The 22,060-nt window shown below is 41.0% G+C and overlaps 1 protein-coding gene across 1 annotated transcript in view; it reads left to right on the top strand.

Annotated features, from left to right (window-relative positions):
• Positions 1-22,054, top strand: part of LOC135201003 (uncharacterized) — a gene marked incomplete in the record, with an annotated part of 133,562 nt that extends 111,508 nt beyond the window's left edge. The window contains 1 exon segment of the mRNA XM_064229819.1: positions 18,247-22,054. Within this exon segment, the coding sequence (XP_064085889.1) occupies positions 18,247-19,451 (1,205 nt within the window).
• Positions 22,055-22,060: the final 6 nt, after the last annotated feature.

The following is a 22,060-nucleotide window of genomic DNA, read 5'->3' as shown; positions in this document are numbered from 1 at the left end:
CTACCTTCGGGATATTGCCCACAGGTCCTTGGATTCTTTTTTCCTTGGGACCCGTGGTGGCTGCTCAACACGTTGTGTAGCGAACCCAGACCCTCGCAGGCTGAACAGCATCGAGTCCTGGTGTGACCGTAAGAATGGATGAGTGAATGAGAGTGTGACTGGCTCCTCTTCCATCTTTTTCTTCCCCTATACCTGTGGTTAGAGGGACACGGTCGTCACCCTGCTGGATTAGGACAAGATGCAGGTGAGCTACTCAACAGAGCCCCATCCTATCCCTTTCACTAGGGATAGGAGCGTATATCCACCACTTCCTCCAACAAGGGGGAGGAAGTGGATGCCAGCTTGAGACAACCCATACTTTATGTTGCCTCTTGCAAACAGGAACAAGTTCTTGCTTGCTGGTACGAAGAGATACGCTTGCCTCTCTCTTAGTACTCGGCCCAGAGGTCTGACCATTGATCCTGCGGTGCACACCCCGATCAATCGGACAGAGGCTTGGATCCCTCCCTCGCTCTTACGACCAGGGAGGCATTCCAGGGATGGACGAACACCAGTCTGTTCATCAAAAGACTCAGATTCCTCCCACCAAGAAGTGAGTCTTCCTATTGTTAAAAAAGGACCGATGGTTTGTATTACGTATCGGAACAAATGACAATTTGTCGAAAATTGCATTTTCCTAACTATAAAAACCTGAGGTCCTTTACATATAGTCCCTCCTCATGCCACCCCTCACTCTGCGTATTTTGCATGGGTCAAAGCAAAAGTGATTTGTTTACCGCCGCGCGACTGTCGGACAAGCAGTTAACTACCGTTCTCCCCTTGTTCGAAGCTTACGACCGTTCCAGCTGCCGCTAGCTACTTCCTATTGTTAAAGGACCTCAGGTTTGTATAGTTAGGAAAAATGCAATTTTCGACAAATTGTCATTTTTTACCATTTCGGTAGTCAAAGTTGACCGAAGGTTGAAATTTCTGCACTTATCATTATTTATATAAAAATATCTCAAAACTGATAAAAGCTACTACAATCATGAGTATTTTTTGTTGTATTCTACATAAAAATGCACACATTTTCATATATAATACTCCATGTAATGGCTAATTTAAAATGGTACAAAAATTATGTCAAAGTGACGAAATAATTTCCGAGATGTGTCACAGATACTTTTTAGTGCGTCAAGAAAGAAATTCGCGTTTGCGCGCCCGTGTAACGATTGTAAACAAAACAACACCTTGATCCGTGAACTCCCAGCATCCCCCAAGGCGCATGATTCAAAAGTTTTAGGCTGGTAGGCCTATAAGTATTTTTCCGCGAATTTTTTTAAAAATTTGTTTGAGTCGACGTATGGTACGTCCATTCGGCATACGGGAGACATTTTGACTTGACGTTTAATACGTCCATTTGGCGTTTAAGGGTTAAGGACCTCACCATGAAAACTCTCTTCTTAGTTAGTCTAGCGACAGCAAAAAGAGTCAGTGAAATCCATGCCTTCAGCAAAGCTGTAGTTTTCAGACAGGGCAATGCTATCTGCTCTCTACAGCTGGGGTTTCTAGCGAAGAACGAACGCCCTTCTCAGCCCTGGCCCAAATCGTTCGAGATTCCAAACCTGTCGGATCTCACAGGTAAGGAAGTAGAGAGAGTTCTTTGTCCGGTAAGGGCCCTGAGGCATTACCTGGAAAGAACGAAGCAATTGCGTGGCAATTCAGTGGGGCTTTGGTGTCCTGTCAGAAAGCCCTCTCTGCAAATGTCAAAGAATGCACTATCCTTTTTTATAAGGCTTTTAATCAAGGAAGCACATTCAGCATGTAATGAAGCAGATCTCAGGCTATTGAAAAGTGAAGACTCACGAGGTTAGGGCCGTAGCAACCTCTGTAGCTTTTAAACAGAGTAGATCCCTTCAAAATATCCTGGACGCAACCTTTTGGAGAAGCAAATCAGTGTTTGCATCGCACTATCTGGGGCAAGTGCAAACTCTGTATGAAGACTGCTACACGCTGGGACCGTTCGTAGCAGCTCATCCAGTAGTGGGACAAGGGACTATCCCTGAAATCCCATAACCCAATACCCTTGTTCTTACCTTGGAACTATTGAATTTTATGGTTGTTTGTGGAGACTGGACGCAGTCTCCCACAATCATTGATCCTTAGTCAGGTGGTCAACTTGTTCCTTGGTAGCGCCCGGAACAAGGGTATTGGATGAGGTCCTGTCACATAGAGGTTACGCACCGGTTTGACAGCTCCTTGAGGTCTTCAGCCCCCTGGGTGGATCGCTGGATCTCTTAAGGAAAGCAGACATAATGAGGCAGGAGATCATTAAAGTTAGCTTCTTTAAACAGGTACGAATCCGTAAGTTTGTTTATTAACTCTTATGTCAATTCCAACGATGTTGGTTGTCTCTGACCCTCCACCAAAGGTGTCAATCAGCTATATATATAACTACCAGGTATGTTAGATGTTTAAAAATGATATTTTCATAATAAAATAAATTTTTGAACATACTTACCTGGTAGTTATATATAATTTAATTCCCACCCTCCTCCCCTCTAGAGACTAGGGGCATGGAAGATCTGAGGAATAGTTGGAACGGTTTACGTACCTGGGTAGAGGGCGCACAGGTGGTGCACCTGACTACCCAATCGACGATTGCCTAGAGTTTTGAAATTCTGCCATGACGTCAGGGACGTTAGCTATATATATAACTACCAGGTATGTTCAAAAATTTATTTTATTATGAAAATATCATGTTTCCTTATATGACGTGTTTTTAGGTGGAAATATGAATTGAATAGGTCTCATAATTGTGAACTAATTTTGTTTTTTCGTTAACAGATTACGTTGGCGGCATGTTTATTGCGTGAAAATATTACGTCATTCCGTTCGCAATTTTCCTTTATATCATCGTAATACGAACTTTACGTTATGTATCTTATATCGGCGTGAAACCAACAGTAAAATGTGTTCTTTCTAGCACAGTTGTTTTGATTAAAATGATTTTATCTCAATTTTATCTATGGTTGTGTGATGGCATACATTTACTGGAGTTTTATCCTTGTTGCCAATGCAAGATAATATTCATTAGCAGTTTGAACAGTTTTTCTCAGCTTCAGTTGTTACTAGGTTTAAATTTAACAGTATATTTCCCGATTGATCTTTAATCTATAGCGAATAAAGTTATTACATTAAGATATCTCAGTTCTATGCTGCATAACATCATTTATAACAACTACGGTAATAGTGTACTATAGTACGATGATTGAAATACAAGCCAAACGGATGTTATCCAGTTCTGTTGTACTTAGAAAAAAAAAAGTTGTTTCTCGTTCGGTTCATGGCTGTACATTTTTATGCAACGAGTATAACATTAAAACCATACTTTCATCATTCTCTTTTGCTGTTTTTGAACTTATGTAACTAGAAGATGGGATAAAGTTATTCTATTGTAATTTGGTCTCTCATAAAATCTGATTATCTTAAGACAAATTATCGTAACTTGAACACTACAGCTACCTGTACACTGTATAAAACCTTATTATATCTTTACATACTCTAAGACCCCCAAAGGAATAAAGCTAGGCTTTTTTCATTTTACAGTATTTATAATACTATAATGTACTGTATAGTACTACTGTACAGTAAATTCTATAGTACTATTCTGCATAAATATAATTTTACTTATTGCGCCATTGTGGGATTACAGCGCCGTTTGACTGGTCTTGGGTGCTGTTAATTGGTCTAGAATTTTGAAAGAAGGTGTGCGGCGGCTGTAGGCTTTAAAATCGCTTAGCGTCGAAAATCACTGAGTGTCGGCGGCCAGAAAGGGAAGCCCTGCCGCTAACCGAGGGTTGCCTGTACAGGCAGTCCTGGTTATTGGCAGGGGTTCCGTTCCTACGGCTTGATGATAAGCAAAAATTGCAGAAATCTGAAAATCAGTGTTTGTTCATGAAACTTACCTGTCAGATATATATATAGCTGTATTCTCTGAAGTCCAACAGAATTTCAAAACTCCCAGCACACGCAGTGGTCGGCCAGATGGTTAGTACCCATTCCCGCCGCTGGGAGGCGGGTATCAGGAACCATTCCCATTTTCTATCCAGATTTTCTCTGTCGCCAGTACTGTAAACACCTGTTTTCAGTACCTCCGTCTTAGGATTTTGAAACTTCATTGCCGCTTAAGTATCCTAATGGTTTTTTGGTTTACTAACTTGGGTTTGTGGCTAGGCATACGCTATCATAAATTGATTTAAATTTGATTTTTCTTTGTATAAGATGTCTGAATCTAGTTCGGCTAGTTTCAGACTTTGTTGTCTGCAAGGGGTAAGGTGAGCTAACGAAACCTTCGGTAGATCCTCACTTAGTATGCACGACGTGTACATGTTTCTTTGTTGAAAGATCAATGTAATTAGTGTGATGTTTGACTGATTCCGAAGGAAGATGTATGATTCGTATGTACGCAAATTAGAGCATGATAGAATCAGGAGGTCTTCCTCCAAGACTGCATCAGTAAACAGAAGTCAGGGTAATGAACCTACTAACCTCCTGAAGACTTTATTTTGTCTAACCCTGTGGTATGGCCTACGGGCCTAGAGGAAGTGTCTCTGCAAGAGGTAATGCCCTTTCTGTTATGGTGGATTCCATCCGTAATCTTGGAATCTAAAGTGCTCGCTTTTCAATCAGTGTTGTGAGTGTAGTGATGTCGTTAGTGCCCCTAGTGTTGTGGAGGGGGCGTCAGATCGGTCCTATAACGCCTCTAGGTCTAGACCTCTGTCGGACTCCCAGGACTCAGGGAGTGGGCAAGTCGAAAACCGAAGGAGGGTTACGGGTTCTCCCCACCGATCTGGCGTCCCTTCGGCAGGACCTGAAGACGCTTCCCAGGCTGCCAAAGATTGTGCACGTGCACGAATCCTGAAGGATTGCTTCTCGTCCTCCGAGGCGTCCTCCCCGTACAGGGGTTGGAGCTCTTGGAAGGACTCGCGCCCTTTAAACAGAAGCTTATAGAGGAGGACTCTTCTCGTCCTCTCTCTCTCGTCATGCGATTGCTATCGTCGCCTTAACATTGTGACGTCTTTCCACCGCAGAAGGAAAATAGGACGTCATCGCAGCAGGACGCTTTTAAGTGCCCAGATCGCTATCATTGTTACTGTGAGAAGGAAGAAGGCGTCCCCTTGCCCCTCGTCTTCTCACAGGATCAGTCCTTCTCGGTTGGCCTCATTTTTGCCAAGAGAAGTACAAAACACATTTACCACAGGAAGGATTCGAGGCTGTCTGTCAAGTCAGGCAGTCTCCTTCTCCTTCTCCTTCTCCTTCTCCTCACTCGTCGCCTTCTACATCCTCGCTCCCAAGAACGCACCTTTTGAGGTCGATGAGCGTGACAAAGACACAAGATGTCACACAGGCGGCCATCGTCTTTGTCAGGAGTTGCGAATGTCCATAAGACTCATCTTGACGGTGACCGTACATCTGCTTATGACGCTAGCGCGTTTCATAAGCGGCGCGCCCCTCGCAAGGACGCCTCTCAAGTTGCTCGTGTTGACGCTTTTGGGTCCGCCGTGTCACGTCAGGAAGCTCTCCATGACGCTTCTCTTGATGTTCGTCGCTCTCCTCTTCGGGACGCTCTTCAAGACGCTCACAAGGACGTTATGCAGGATGCTCGGCGTTCTATACATCAAGATACTCGGCAGGACCCTCGAGAGGACTCCTTTAAGGATGCTTGGCTTTCTATGCAATCAGGACGCTCGGTAAAGACCTCGCGAGAATGTCTTTCGGAACGATCGGCGTTCCCTTTTTGAGCGCGTTTCTGGAAGCGTTCATTTGCCTTACAAAGACGCAAGATGTCGCTCAGGCAGCCGTCGCCTTTGTCAGAAGGTAAGGAAGGTCCTTAAGGCTCGTCTTGAAGACGATCGCCATAAGTCTTCTTATTGTGCTCGCGCACTTCAGGAGCAGCATGCGGCTCTCCATGACGCCTCTCAGGTGGCCTTTCATGCATCAGGACTCTCGGCAAGACTTTCGCGAGGACGCCTTTTGAAGACAGAAGACGCTCGACGTCATAAACATCGAGACGTTCGCCAGGATGCTTTTCAAGACACTCGATGTCTTACACATCTGGACACTCGCCAGGACGCTTTTGAAGACGCTCGGCGTCCTACACGTCATGACGCTCGGCAGAGCACTTGCCAAGACGTTCTTCAGAACAATAGGCGCCCTACGCATCAAGATCAGGACTCTCCACAGGACGTTCATTTACAGGAACTTGATAAAGATTCGGAGTTGGCGGTGAGGCATACCCGAACTTCTTCGAACCCTCCTTCAGATAGAGGACCCCTGTTACAAACGGGACCTCAGGGTTTGATTATCAGACACTCTTCAGAACGCTCTGCAGCAGGATCCTTTACCGGAACTTCGCAAAGCTTCGGAGTTGCATTCCCGACTTTTGTCTTTGAACCCTACTTCAAGTAGGAGACCCCCTTTTACGAGGTGATAGCGAGAGGAGGGGTCTCAGGGTTTCATTGCTTTGCGATCGGTTAGGGACCCTTCTCCTTTTCCCGTAAGGGAGACAGAGTCCTCGAGCGACTTGCAACCTGCGAACGAAGATGCCTTCTGTAAGACTTGTTTGTTGACAAGTTTCGGCCCTCGGTCCCTTGCTCTCCTCTCTCGCAGTGTGCTTCGTCGAAGAAGAGGAAGTAGCCTGGTCTCGTCAAGATGTCCACTTCGCTTTCTATGAAGGGAGCGTTCAAAAGAATCCATGACTTGATGAACTCCAGGAAAACGCAAGGCAAGACTTCCTTTGCCCTACTTCCAGCAAGGTTAAGTGTAATAGCAGGAATCCGATATGAAACGGGAGAGGGAGCTGGTTGGAGAGTTCCTTCCTCTTCCCAGGACGATTTTGCCAGCCAGATAGATGGTCTGAAAGGGCTGTTCAGGACGATGGATAATTTTAGCTCCTAGATTGGTATTTCGGAGCCCTGGACCTGCAGTCTCGGGGCCCTGACTCTCTTTCTCTAGAATAACTATTCAACCTGCATGGATAAGTAGTCAGGTTGGTTCTGATGAGCTGGCATCTAGAAGAAGACTAGTAAACTTTAAGCAGATTTCGGTGTCATAAAACGCCTCTTCTGCGTTCGGGACTGCGCTGCCGAAGGGGAACATTAGGGTCCTACCTGCCGTTAGCCCAGTCTCTGACCAGGAATCCTGCCCTTTCCTCGATTTCTGCGAGAATCGGGAAGACTTTATGCTCAAATTCCTGGATTACTTTCTGTCATGTAAGTGGGTTTCCCCCATTGACAAAATACTAAATGTTTTGTCAAGTAAGTGGGTAACCCCTCATTGACGAAATATAGACTCTTTGTCACGTAAATGGGTTAGTTCTCATTGACGAAATATAGACTCTTTGTCACGTAAATGGGTTAGTTCTCATTGACAAATATCTCTATAACATCTTATCGCGTAAGCGGATAAGCTCTCATTGACAAGATTCGGAAGAGCTCTCATTCATTTGCAGAGGCTTGTCCAGGAGAAAGACTTGTAGACTACGTCCATGAAGTCTTATGTCCAATATACATAAGAAGCTTGAGCTGTCCTCTTCGGTCCTCGGTTCTCACTTGAGGACCTTCTACGACTAGTACTAAATTCGTTCTCTTGGCTAAGAGAACGAAGACAGTCGATTTCCATTCTCTCTCTTCCTCGTTGAGGAAAGAATGTAGTAGAGAATTAGCTGTCCAAATGACTACAATACTCTACGTATTTTACCTTTGTGTTATATTACTACTGTATGGTTCAAGTCATATACGCATAACGTAGTTACCTCTACGGATGGCAACCGAAAGGACTATTATTCTAAGTGCATTTAATCGGTACTCCCTGCAACCTTCCAGGAGTTTCCGGTTTCCCTTTTAGATTTTTAAGGTATTGTTATGACAACACCAACTCGGCTTCTGTATTTAGCGAATTCTGTTTCGCTTAAATATGCCTGCTTGAGAGTTTTCTTTTGTCTTGATAATAATAACAGCCTTTCCTTCGTAGAATGGAGTAGCTGGCAACTCAGGCATAATAGTGCGAGACGGCGAACGTAGGCTGCTGTCACTGTAGACGAACTCAGTACCAGCTAGTTCTCTGCCATGCGCGGTCGGTTATGTTTCTCTCTCCTGCGGGATTGACTGACTAACCTTATCTCTGCCCTACAATCACGGACTTTAGCCTCGGGTTGAGGAGAATTCTAGCATGCATGAATGAGTATCGCCTTCGTTTTGCAAAGAAATTTTCAACAGAGATATTTCTTAGACCTTTTCGGTGCTGTTTACCGCACTGTAACAGAATTCTGTACGAGTCTACCGCGGCATAACACTATAATGCTCTCCCGCTTATGCAAAGCACAGCCTTATTAGGGGAGGAAGCATACTCAGTGAGGGAATGGATGAGTCTGCTGGGGACCATTTCCTCGCTGGAGAAGTTTGTTTCCCTGAATAGACTGCAATTCAGACCTCTACAGTTTTTCCTACCGGAAAACTGAGATAACATCGAAGATCTAGAAATGATTCTGAACATCTCTCAGTAGGTCAAGGATCACAGGTGATAGCGAGTGGGTGCCAGGCATCCGGACAGGGGTACAGATGTCCTGGCACATAAGATTAAAGAATTGGAAGCAATTCGGTTGGCTCTCCAGTTCCTCAAAGAACAAGTTTTTGGCCGAGTGGTCCAGATCAACTCGGAAAATTCCACCACTCTCTCATATCTCTAGAAGTATCGAGAAACACTCTCTTCGTCCCTGTTCGCATTAACGAGAGAGAGCCTGTTATGAGCACAGGCACGGAACGTAATGATCCTCAAGAGGTTCGTTGCACGATTGCAGCACGTCCGTGTGGATCTTCTCGATAGACAGCAGCAATTACTGACGTCTGAGTAAAATCTTCACTTAAAAGTGTGTCGAGATTTGTGGAGACGTTGGGGACGTCCTTTCATAGATCTCTTCGCAATGTTGAAGACGAAGAGGCTTCTTCTAGACTGCTCCCTTATTCTCGATCCGAGAGTGGTAGCAATAGACGCCATCCTATAGTATTGAATGGGGATAGATGTTTAGTCTCTTTTCTCCTATTCAAACTCTTAGGAGATGTAATAAGATAATTTCCGGCGCCAGAGGGAGCGAGAATGACGCTGATCACCCCATGTTGGCCTTCGAGAGGCTGGATTTACAGAGGTCACGTCCTTCCTAGAGGACTTTCCAAGGACCCTTCCCGAGAGAGTCGGTCTACTCTTAACAGCCTCACTTCGAGAAGTACCTCAAAACCTCTGCGCTCTGAGTCTGACTGCGTTCAGACTGTCGAGAAGTTGACCAGAATGAGAGGATTTTCAAGACTAATGGCAGGTGTCATTGCCAAGGCAAAGAAGTGCTGCCTATTTTGCAGTGTACCAATCGGAGTGGGCCGTTTCTGGAGATAGTGCAGGAAGAATGGCTTTTCCTCCACCTCGACCTCTGTGAATTACATTACCGTCTTCCCTTTCCATCTGAAGAATGGGATAAGCTGGCAGTTCCAACTATTAAAGAATACGAAAGTATGTTGTTGACGGCCTTTAGGCTCAGAGATTTGGATCTGTCGAACAACAAAGCTCTTCACGATCTTTGAGGTCTGTGGAAATCTCGAAACTTTCGAGATCGAAGCTTCTGGCATGGAACTTAGACGTAGTCTGAAGTTCCTGATGTCAAAGCATTTCGAACCTCTCCTTTCTGTAAACTTAATGCACGTGACCAGAAAGGCTAATTTTCTAACCACTCTAGCTACGACAAAGAAGGTTAGTGAGGTTTAAGTCATCATCAGACGTTTTGGCTTTAGAGGACATAATGCGGTGTGTTCTCTAAGCCTTCCGTTCTTGCCTAAGAATGAAAACCCGTCTAACCCTTGGCCCAGAAGCTTGGAGATCAAGGGGATGGCACAAATTATTGGGCAAGAGCCAGAGAGAGTCCTGTACCCTGTCGGGACTCTCAAGTTTTATCTAGATAAAACTAAAGAAAGTCGAGGTCCTTCGGACAATCTGCGGTGTTCCGTAAAAAGACCAGACTTGCCCATGTCGAAGAACGCCCTGGCGTTATTGTTAAGGAGTTCTTTCAAAGAGGCTCATTCGTCATGTTTAGACAAAGATTTTAAACCTTTTAAAGTAAATGCTCACGAGGTGAGGGCGCAGCCTCAGAAGCATTTCAACAGAGCATGGCACTCAGTAACATACTGAGTGCTGCATTTTAGCAAAGCAACTCTGTGTTCGCTTCACACTCCCTGCGGGATGTGAAGACGACTTATGAGATCTGCGGCTCGCTAGGGCCATACGTGTCCGCAGACACAATCTTGGGGGCATGAAGTACCACTCATCCTATCCTGTAGAAAATGGTTAGGAAGAGCTGTTAATTTTAGTTGTTGGGTCGCCACCAATGGCGGACTTCTCAATTCGTAAGCCTTAGTTAAAACATCCTTAACTTTGGCTAGGTTGGTCAGGTGGTGATATATATTACTTCTTAGCCCTCATGGTATGGTCAATATGGTCTAGTCACATTGTGGTCACGTTCCCGTTGACAGATCATTTAGAACTCACCAGCTATACAGGTCACTACCTTGCTGGAGACTCTAGTAAAGCAAAAGCCGACTTGGGTGACAGTAATCACGAAGTCAGCTATGCTAACAGGTGGAACCAAGATGTCAATCATCTGCATGCAATTTGTTTCCTAAAATCATTCTATTCTGTCCCTTCCCACCTCCAATGGTGGGATTCAGCTATATATATATCTGACAGGTAAGTTTCATGAACAAAATGATATTGTTATGATACAATAAAGTTTGTTCATACTTACCTGGCAGATATATATAATCAAGTACCCACCCACCTCCCCTCAGGGGACAGTGGCATTAGAAAATCTGAATAGTAAATGGGAATGGTTCCTGATACCTGCCTCCCAGCGGCGGGAATGGGTACTAACCACCTGGCCGACCACTGTGTGTGCCGGGAGTTTTTAAATTCTGTCGGACTTCAGAGAATACAGCTATATATAGTATATCTGCCAGGTAAGTATGAACAAACTTTATCGTATCATAACAATATCATATTTATGTCATCGATAACAAGTTAATGTTGCCTCTGTTAGGTATGTATCTGCACCAATATTCTATTATCGGTGCCAATAACCAGAATTTGGCGCATTTTGGCACCAAAAACTGCAGATTTTTGGCAAATTTTGACACCAGACAAGCTCCATAAAACCAGATCACTGTTAACCAGGGACTCCCTTTATACTGTAATTTCAACCTATATGCATTTCTATAGTAAATTATGTCAAATTTCAAACAAATAAATACATATTCTCAATTTTTTCTTAAAGCTCTGAAGTGGAAGGGAAGGTTGGACCTGTCAAATATGTCAAATATCTTACTGTGAAGGGTAGAAAATGTCACATATGATATTGAGAATATGTTTTTGTTTAAAATTGGCCCTAATTTACTATAGAAATGCATAAATGCTGTAACTACAGTAGCGCAGGCAGTCCCCGGTTATCAGCAGGGTTTCCGTCCTGACGGTTTAATGATATGCAAAAATTGGCCATAACAGAAAATTGGCCATTTTCAGCACGGATTTGGGCGCCGATAATCGGTGCTTCTTTTAAGTATGTATTGGCGCTGATAACCAGAAATCGTTGCATTTCAGCAATTTTCAGCATTAGACAAGCCCAATAAAACTGAATCGCCAATAACCGAGGCCGCCATGCAGTTCTCGGTAATGGAGGGGGATGGGTGTTCTGACCCTGACAGTGTGATGATGATAAAAAATTGGTGATAATAGCGCCAATAACCGGGGATCAGCATTGATCGGTGCCAAAAATCCAATTGTCTTAAGGGGGCTGGCCGGCTAATGCCATTCTTTAAGGACAGGACTTTGATATTCATACCACTTAATAAGGTGACTTGGGACATCTCCAAACCGCATATGATTTTCGCTTCTGACCTTAGGTTTTGTGACGCAAGGGGGATTTATCCCGAAAATAACCATTTTTCAAATTCTATCTCCTCCCTTGATATTTAATATTAAGAACTGGGATTACTACCATATATAGACCTGATGTAGTCCTCCAATCAAATCAGGAGTTTTTTTTTCTAAAAGTAATTTTTTTGCTGGATATGAATTTTTCATTATGGTAAAAAAATAAACCCTATAAATTAGGAAAACAAAATTTATAAAAAAAAAAGACAAAACAAAAATTTGAAAAAAGGGCTTCATTTGATTGTTCTATAATGTCTTTCTGAGTTATATACCAAATTCCAATGTTATAGCTTTAAAACTAAGTGAGAAGATAGATTTTGAAGGTCAATAACTATAGTTTTGAGATACAGGCGTTCAAAGTTTTTCTTCATATTTTTATAACGACAATGTTAATAAATAATGATTATTATGAATGTATATTTCTTTTTTGTGTATTAATAAACCAAAACTATTATATTTATCATAATTTAATCATAAATGATGATCCCTTTGCTCATATATCGCAACTCTCTCTCTCTCCTTCACTAACTCGGCTTATTACGGCAAATTTTCTTCTTCTGTATGTTAGCTAGATGTTTTCCTAGTATTTTCCGTTTTGGCATGATGAAATTCTTGCCAAAACAAAAATAAACAAACGTAAATGCAAGAGAATGTCAAGAGTTGAAATTCGAAGTTGTACTCTCTTTTTACAAAGACAATGTTAATAAATCATGATTATTATGAATTTCATATTCCTTTTTGGGTATTAATAAACCAAAACTATGTTATTTATCATAAATTAAGATCCCTTTGCTCAAAGATCGTAGCCTGGGGGACAGTGTGACGTGTGCTTCAGGCAGGACGGGGGCGTTTACTTACTACGCAACCCTCCCTCTCTTTCTTCAATAACTACGCTAATATCCCATATATTAGCGTAGTAATCATATTAGAGTGAATTTTCTTCGTCTTTATGTTAGCGAGATGTTTTCCTTGTCTTTTCCTCATTGGCATGATGAAATTTTTGCCGAAACATAGATAAACATATGTAAAAGCAAGCGAATGTCAGAGGTGAAACTCGAACGTGTGGTCTACTTGAAGTCTGTGATCGCACTGAATCATGGTTCAACTTGGATACTCCCCTCTGCGACCCACGGAATCTCTACAGATGCCATTTCTCACAATTTCTTTGACAATAATTATCAAAATTTACGGTAACAGAAGAAATATTGCATTTTCTTGTACGGATGAATGTTTTAGGCTTATTGAGTTATGTTTACTAATTACCCTGTAACTACGAAAGTAAGAGGAATTTTGACGAAATATTTCTTATACGTATTCTCAATTGCCATATGAAGCTCCATGAATTTTTTCATGACTTTACATTTATTGCCCTATACCCCCATATATAATGGTTCCGGCCGGCCCCCTTAAAGCTGTCTTCAGCTCCTAAATGGATTCCTCTCAGATCCATTTCTCTTCAGGGAAGAAATCTAGAAATAATATCTTCCACTTCCTAGAATCTGTCTTCGAAATAAATTCTTCCACTTTCTAGAAAAACGCCCTTTGGATTATAACCTCATCTTAAATCTTAAAGCCTCCAGAATTCTGGAGCCTTCGGAATTCCCAGAAGCCTTCAACAAACGCAGACACAGAAAGGCAGCCAAGGAAATTAATATAGTACAGGCAGTCCCTGGTTTCTGGCAAGGGTTCCGTTCTGATGGCTTGATGAGTGAAAATTGCTGATAACTGAAAATTGGCAATTTTCAGCACTTATTGGCACTGATAACCGGATTTTGGCACACATAACCGGTTAAAGCTAAACAAGTACCATCAAACCGGGGGACTGACAACCGAAGCCGTCGATAATCAGGGACTGCTTGTAGATGTCGCTACCCAGGAATTTGGTGCCCCTGTATGCACTTCTTTGGACAGCCACTGCTGAGTTTCATGAAAGACTCCACTTCTGTTCTATCCTAACATTGTCAACTATTCTGGAAGTGATTAGGAGAGAACTCTGGTTGCCTAGAACTGTGGGTTACATTGCAAAGACCTTTTTGCAAGCCTTATGGGGGTGCTTTACAATTTCTTGGAATAGCACCCCAGTTGCCAAAAAGAATTATGCAATTTCCAGATGACTGCTACTGCCCAAGTATTTTTGCTCAGTCCTTGTGGAACTTGACCTGTCTCTTTCAAACTAAAATACACTAAAACATCCCTATCACTGTTCCCACCTTTTGCCCTTTCCTAGGTCTACTGATAAGGAAGGACAGATACAGATTCAAGGTGTGATGTCCTGCTCTTGAGTTGGACATCACACACACAGTATTCATGAAATTAGCAGCATTAGTTATCCAGGAACTCAGACAAGAAGGAATTCAACTGAAAGCCTACCTAGACAGTTGGCTAGTCATGGGTGCCACCAAGAAAATTGTGATTATGAAAGCTGGGAGTTGTACTTAACAGACTAAACAAGAGGTTTCCTGATAAACTGGAACCTCTCACCCTATTGGTGCTTTGTTTGGTTGGGATTTTGGGATACTCTTTGTTGTCAGTTGCCTTCCTAAACAGATTCAATGAAGAATAACGAAGGAATGGCAAAGGTTCCTTACCCAATCCAGGGTTTTCCCAACAACTTAAGTAATGTATCCTGAGCCTGTTACAGTTCACAGCTTTCAGAACCATTAATTTCATGTGTGTATTTATAAAATCTCATCTCGTCTGTGAAGTTTGCTTATCTAGCTTTACTAGGTATCTTATGCAAAAACTATGGGCTTCATCTATCCAGCAATATCAGTCTGTAAGTAAAGTGTGGGTGGATTACCTCTTGTGTTTTGGCTTGAGTAAAAGTAATAAATATATTAATATTATCAGTGTCCTTTGGAAAATGCAAATTCTCAGTCTGAGGAATTAAGAAGTAGCACTTCTTCTTCCCAGCTGGTTCCCATTTTTTATATGGGGTCGCCATTTTGGAAGCCATTTCCATCTTTTTCTATCCTGCACTTCTGCCTCATAAATTCCCTTCTCATGTAAGTCTCCTCTCACACAGTTTTTCCATCTCTTTCTTTGTCTCCCTCTTCTTCTTCCTTGAACCTCCATCCCCATGGTATGTCTCCCAGCGTGGTCCTCATCTCTCCTCATCAGGTGTCTATACCATCACAGCCTCCTCTCGTGCACTTTCTTTGATACTTCCACCACCTTTGTCGACCCCTTATGTAGTCATTTCTGATCCTATCCTCTCTTGTCACCCCAGACATCCACCTAAGCATTCTCATTTCTGCCTCATCCATAGTCTCCTCTGCCTTGCTCATGTTTGCTGTTTCCATACCATACAGCATTGCTGTTCTTACCACCGTCTTGTGAATTTTTTTTTTTAAAAGCGGTACTATTTTATAACAAAGAACTCCAGAGGCTGCTCTCCGGTTGTTCCAGCCTGCCTGTACCCGATGTTTTACTTCTTCCATATTTCCTCCAGCGTTAACAAAGAATCCCAAATACTTAAACTTATCAACTCTCTCTATTTGTTCTCCACCAAGCTGAATACTTTCTCTATCATCCCCCTCATTGGTGGTACACATATAGTCTGTCTTAGATCAACCTAGTGTCATTCCTCTGTCCTCCAGTACAGTCATACCCCTACAACGAAAGTCCCTACGTATGAAAAATCCAGGTTACGAAGGCAAAGACGAAGATTTTTTTTGCTACTGTGTACGAAAATCATTCAGGTGGTGAAAGGGTGTACTGTAAAGTCCAAGATTCGCCCAGGCCGCCGAGAACAATTTTAAAACTCGCGAGCCGCCAACTCAGTAGACTTAGACTCGCCACCATCCTCCCGCTCTCCCATTGGTTTCTGATGCTAGTTACCGCCGTAAGATCCTGCTCTCCTATTGGTCAGCATTAATCCCATCCTGCACCTACATAAGGGAGTTCCTCGACCATTTCGTTTCGGCAGCGTTATCATACACACATGGAATTCATTTGTTCATGTAGATTTCGTTCGTTAACATAAATTCGTGTTAGTGATTTCGCTTCCGTTGTACTGTAAGTTACTTTATCGTGTTGTGTGTGAACTTGATTACTTTCGTTATTAGCCAAGAATGTTGCTGAAGCTCACAGAAAGAAGAGGATGCTTTCTATGGAAAGATGGAGATAATCAAGAAGTTTCAATGTTTTCTGCCATTTGTTAATGTGTTTCGTAAAGTTAAGTGTTCATGTTTTCTGTAGTTTGTCCTCCTCCTCTGTTGTCCGTCACTTTCGGACATCGCCTCACTCGAAAGGTAAGGTTCCACATTTTACTACATACATACGTACATGTACATACAGTATTTCTTGTACCCTGTACACTAATACACTTTATTTACAGGTACATTAACGGTTGTTAGGTATTGAATGGTCCAAATTATTGTATTTCATTGTTTATTGATCAATTTAGCTTTATTATAAAATTTACTGTGGTGTTTTTGTAGGGCTTGGAATGAATTAGGCAATTTACAGGTAAATCGTAGTTCTGGATACGAAAATATCAGGTTACGAAGGCTGCTTCAGAATGGATTAATTTCGTAACCTGATGCACTACTGCACTTGCCTCTATCTTTCCAATTTCATTTCCAGATCTTCCCTGCTCTCTGCGCATAGAACAATATCATCCGCATACAATATGTTCTGTGGTACTACCTCCCTTCCTCTATTATAATGTCCATCACTATGTTAAAGATAAATGGGCTTACCTCAAAACCCTCTGTCTCCCCAATACTGCTCCTCCTGTGGTAAATACATTCTGGTACATCTCTTGTATCAATCACACATATTTCTCTGGCACCATCATCTCCCTCAGACTCCTCCATACCTCTTGTCTCGGGACTCGGTCATAAGCCTTTTCAAGGTCAATGAATACTATATCTAGGTCCCTTTGCTTTTCCCCAAATTTCTCCATTAGTTGCCTCAGACAAAATATACCATCTGTTGTTCCCCTTCCCTTCGTAAATCCCATCTGCGCTTTACCTATTTGTACTCCTTCTCTCAATCTGGCATCTATCATCCTTTCCAGTATCTTCATCGCCTTTCCCTTTAAATATTTGGTTGAATATACTCCCACGCCACTCATTTGTTATCTTTTCCTGCTCAAGGATCTTTATCTTGAGATCTTGTAGTATATCCACTCCTTCCTTCATCTCCTAATGCTTACCATGTCTCCACAGGAATCATGTCTGGTCTGGTTGCCTTCCCATTCTTCATCTTCTTTAGTGCATTTAGTACCTCTTGCCGAGAAAACCTCATTACCATGCCAATGTTCACTTGCCTATCCTCTCTTATTAGTCTATTATTTTCTTCATTTAACAACTGTTCGAAATATTCTTTCCATCTCTTCACAATGTCTTCCTCCTTTCTAAGTACTACACCATCTTGATCTTTTATATTTTTGATATGTGTAATATCTTTGGTGCTCTTATTTCTAGCCTTTGATAGCTTGATCATCTTGTTTAATCCTTCCTTTGTCCCCAGCTCATTATACACATCATCATAAGACTTTGCTTTAGCTTAGGCTACCACCTTTTTCACCACCTTGTTTTTCTCTCTGAACCTATCTCTGTCTTCCTCTGACTGTGACTCTTCCCATCTTTTCTTTGCCTCCTTCTTATCTTTTACTACTTTTTCAATGTCTTCATCCCACCACCAACTCTCCTTTTCTTCCCATTTGATACCAGATGTCTCTCATAGCAGCTCCTTTTGATGCCTTCTCATTACTACTGCATTTTGTGCCCACCATTCTTGAACATCTTCAATTCCTGTATCAGTATCCTCCAAAACCCTCCTCTTAAACTCTCTCTTTTTATCCCCTTCCCTCTCTAATATGTACCATTTAATTTTCCTTATCCCTTTAGCTTTGGTTTTTCTTTCCCTTTTTAGCTTCAGATCCATACATAGTCTGTGTTGGGGGGCTACTTGGTCGCCTGGAATAACTTTGCAGCTTTTGACCTCCACCAGCTTTATCCTTTTATACAGGAAGTAGTCTATCTAGGAACATTTTCCCCCACTCCTATATGTTATTAGGTGTTCCCTTTTCTTAAAGAATGTGTTTACTATTGCCATGTCAAATGACACAGCAAAGACGTAGCACTAAACACTGTAAACCATGAGTTTCTAATAATCATTATAATAGGTTTAACTTTGTTAAAGCAATTTTTAGATTTATTGGTGTTTTTTATCTTTTCATGTGGATTTCAGCATTTTCTTATTGATGATCAAGTTATTTTTGTTTTATAGAGGAGAGTACAAAAGAAGAGCCAGTTGATGCTGTTTCTGCAGCAATAATGGCAGCAGTGTTAGAGGAGAGACAACGAGAGCGAGCCAGGCGTCATTGCTCTACCTGTGTTTGTGGTTCTTCCTCCAGCCAAGGAGATAGCTGTGAGCGCAGAATTGGCGAAGCAGAAGAGAGTCAGGAGCTCAATGGTAAAGGGGATGAGAATGATGATTGTCATTTTCATAGTAGGGTGGGGTTGAAAAGTAGGAAGATAGGTTTCAAGGTTGATTATGTGGATGTTGGGACTCAGATGCTTCCATCCTACATAGGTGAATCTGGAAAAGTCCAATCAACTTGTATTTATTGTCAGTCATCTAAAAGTGCGCCCCTTGAACGTTCAAACAGCAAGGCTATGAATATTTTGCAACATGCAAGATCTAAAAGTCAGCCTGTTAACCAAATTAACACCACGGTCGATGAGTCATCCTCACCTGACAGTACGCGTAGAAGTCCAACTTCAAAAACATGTACATACAGTGTCCATTCTGGCAGTGCTTGGGATTGGGCTGCAGAAAGCCATGATTCTGGCACGCCTTCAACTCCTTCGTCTCTTGTAAGCGCTTCCTTAAGTTATGAAAGTGAAACAAGCAATGTGACATCTCCCCAGGATTCTCCTGGTCGTTTATCATTAATTCCATCTGGATCACAATGTAACAGGACTCCAAGTCAGGTCAGCAGTACAGATTCACCTCAGAATTCTGTGGCAGTTGACAGAAATGCCAATATGCCTCAGGCAAGACAACTGGTTGGAGATATCAGTGTTTCCACTGTTGTAATGTACCCAGCCTATAGCACACACCATGCTCCATCTGAGACTGTCAGAAGTTGTTCAGGTCATAAATTACCTTTAGTATCAGTTCCAGCTGCTAATCATGCCCAGTCCTCAAGAATCACTTCATCCCATTATGCAGATCACCCACAACACATTGTATCTCACAATTTAAATCATTCTTATGATCAAATGTCCCCTTACTATTCTCAGTCTTCTGTTATTTACCAAAATTATGCAACTACCAAGTCTTCATGTCAGGACACATTCACTCCACCCATTCACAAGTCACCTCCACGCACTCGCTCCTCAGCCGAGTCATCCTTTAGAATGTCTTCCTCTTCAGACATAGTAGTTTCAAGTACAACTACAGCATCCAACACTGTAACAACTTTGTGAGATGGTGTGCTCAGAGGATAAATTTCATTGGTGCATTTGTAAAAAAAGAGAACAGGTTAGTCTCTTTGGTATAGGATAGAACACATGTTAGACCCTTCATTTTAATTCAACACTTCGAACTCTCAAAAGATGAATGCTGAAAGTCTAGTTAGATGTTAAAAACAAAGTTGTTTTAATTTGTAGTGTTATATCCTTTATACTGAAGCAAACGATGTATTCATTGCAGGTTTGGAAATGAAATAATGCACATTATTGTCATTGTGGCCAATTTACTTATCAAATGTTTTATAAAAAAACTTAAGATTCTTAAAATTGAGACCTATGGGCTAAACATTATTTTTACAGATCTTTCAACTTTTCTTCTTTCCTGTATGTTTTAACTTTATCTATCTATAAATATTAGTAAAAGTATTGTTAATATTATTTGTTGAATATATATTTTGAAATTCTTATTCCTAAGATTACCATATTTTGTAAGATTTCCATACCATAACTACAGGTACAGGTATTGAGAGTTTTATTCACAAAGTTATTTGGAATGTTAAGAAATGAGCACTTGAAAGAAATGTACAACCTGGATATTGGTTCAAATATAATTTGGAAGAGCCTAAAAGCAATCTGGGATGATAGTTATAGGCAAGCAACACTAGAATAGGACAAAGGCACAGTCCGACCTCTTTAAACCCAGTACCCTTGAGACCAGGCCACTGCTGGAATGCAGAAAATCCTGGATTTTAGAAATCACCTCTAAAAAAAACTATGAAAACAGACTTGCCAGCTCATTCAACATATAGTGTGCTGTGTTATTTAAAGTATAACAAAGCTTATGAATAATGACTCGTTCATTAAGTTTAATTCCATAGCAAAATTCTGGCCTGCTCCATAAGCTTCTCTCCGGAAATGCTTACACCTTTGCTAAGTCAGAGCTTAAACCTCTTTATAAGTGTACTGGCAAATTCTGTTCTCCACCCTTCTTTGTTCTTTGGCACTTTTTCTTGTTTTTGTTTTGCGCAAAACCCTAACATTCTGCTTTTGTTTTTTTAAACCTGCACACGAGAGAGAGAGAGAGTATATTTCATGCGTTATTGTTATGTCGTATTATAATTTTTGAACGTGGCAAACATGTACCATCTGCATTCTGCTAATTTTTAGATTCTTGAAATCGTCAACTGATTGCAATTTCACAGACATCATCACAGCCATTAGTTGCTAAATAAAATGCATTTTGGAGAATTTGTTTAATATGTAAATTACCAAATCAGAGTTTAAAAATGCAACTTACATTATTTATAAATGCAGTAAATTAACTGAAGGTGTGATTTTGCCAGTATTGGATGTTACTTTTTCATCTTCCAAAATATTTTGCGGCCTGCACATTATTCATTTCTTCTGCCACAGCTACAACCTTAAATTTAGTGTCATACATTTTTTAAACACCCTCCTCTCCATTGAGTGGAGGATGAATAAAGATTTATTTTATTCTTATGGAATTCACTTGAAAATTAGCAAATTTTTAAGAAGTCAACAACTATAATGCAACCTTCAGTAATTGATGAATTAATGATTTTGAGTTATCTGGCATTGGTGCAACCTTTAATAAACATGTGTTAGTTACGTAACTAACATCAGCAGATGGCTGTTTCTCAATTCGATAGTTAATGTCGGTAGTATTTGCTTTTATGCCAGTATCTTGCACATAGAAGTAGTAAGTGGTTGCTAATTATGTGAAATAGTAATGAATTCTTAGGCAAATTACAATGTTGGTAAGCCTGATTTAATGTATGAAGATTTGCATTTAACCTAATATAACTTTGGCTTCAAGGCTTATTTATTAGTTAAAAGCTAACTCAAATATAATATGCATTATCAGTATTATCTACTGAAGCTGAGACAACCATAGAAAGCCTAGCATAGTTTAATCTATTGAAAATACATCTCATACAATACACAGTGTATGTGATGTCATTTGTGGATGAAATTTTAATGATCGGAAAATACATGAGTATATATGCAATTTACGGTTCTTTTGTGTGCTGTACATTTTTTAGTTTCACAGAATGTTTTTGTTGGAAATAAACTGTACTTTTGCATTTACGAATCAAACTTCAGTTCCAAAATCCCAGAAAATACAAAACTTAAGCATGTGAAGCTGCCTGCATAGCTGCTCAAAAATTAATGATAGTTGATTAAAAAACATTCTGGATTTTTGAGGTCGGACTGTATCAAGGTAAAAATCATTTTGTTAATTCAGACATTAAAATTAGCCTAACCAAATTTTAGATGTTGGTATCATGCAAGACTTTCATAAATACTGAGGTTGTAAGCTCATGTAATTAGTTTATCTATTATTATTTTATTTTAAAGTACATGGAGAAACAGAGGAAGGTAGGTTGGTGTTGTTAAATGATATAGGTATTAATTATGTAAGGTGAACATTTTTTAAATGTTAACAATACAAGAAGAAAACTTTTAAACAGCAAATTTAAAAACACCAAAAAACATTGAAATGTAACATTAAAACAAGCATCAGCAGATGTCTTACACAGGACAGTAAGTGGCATATCCATATATCGTGCGTCATAATGCAAAAAAAAAAAAAAAAATGCAAA

Source organism: Macrobrachium nipponense, chromosome 27, assembly GCF_015104395.2.
Source record: "Macrobrachium nipponense isolate FS-2020 chromosome 27, ASM1510439v2, whole genome shotgun sequence".
Lineage (NCBI taxonomy): Eukaryota > Metazoa > Arthropoda > Malacostraca > Decapoda > Palaemonidae > Macrobrachium > Macrobrachium nipponense.
The sequence above is the reverse complement of the archived record's forward strand: the minus strand, read 5'-3'. Positions and strand labels throughout refer to the sequence as shown.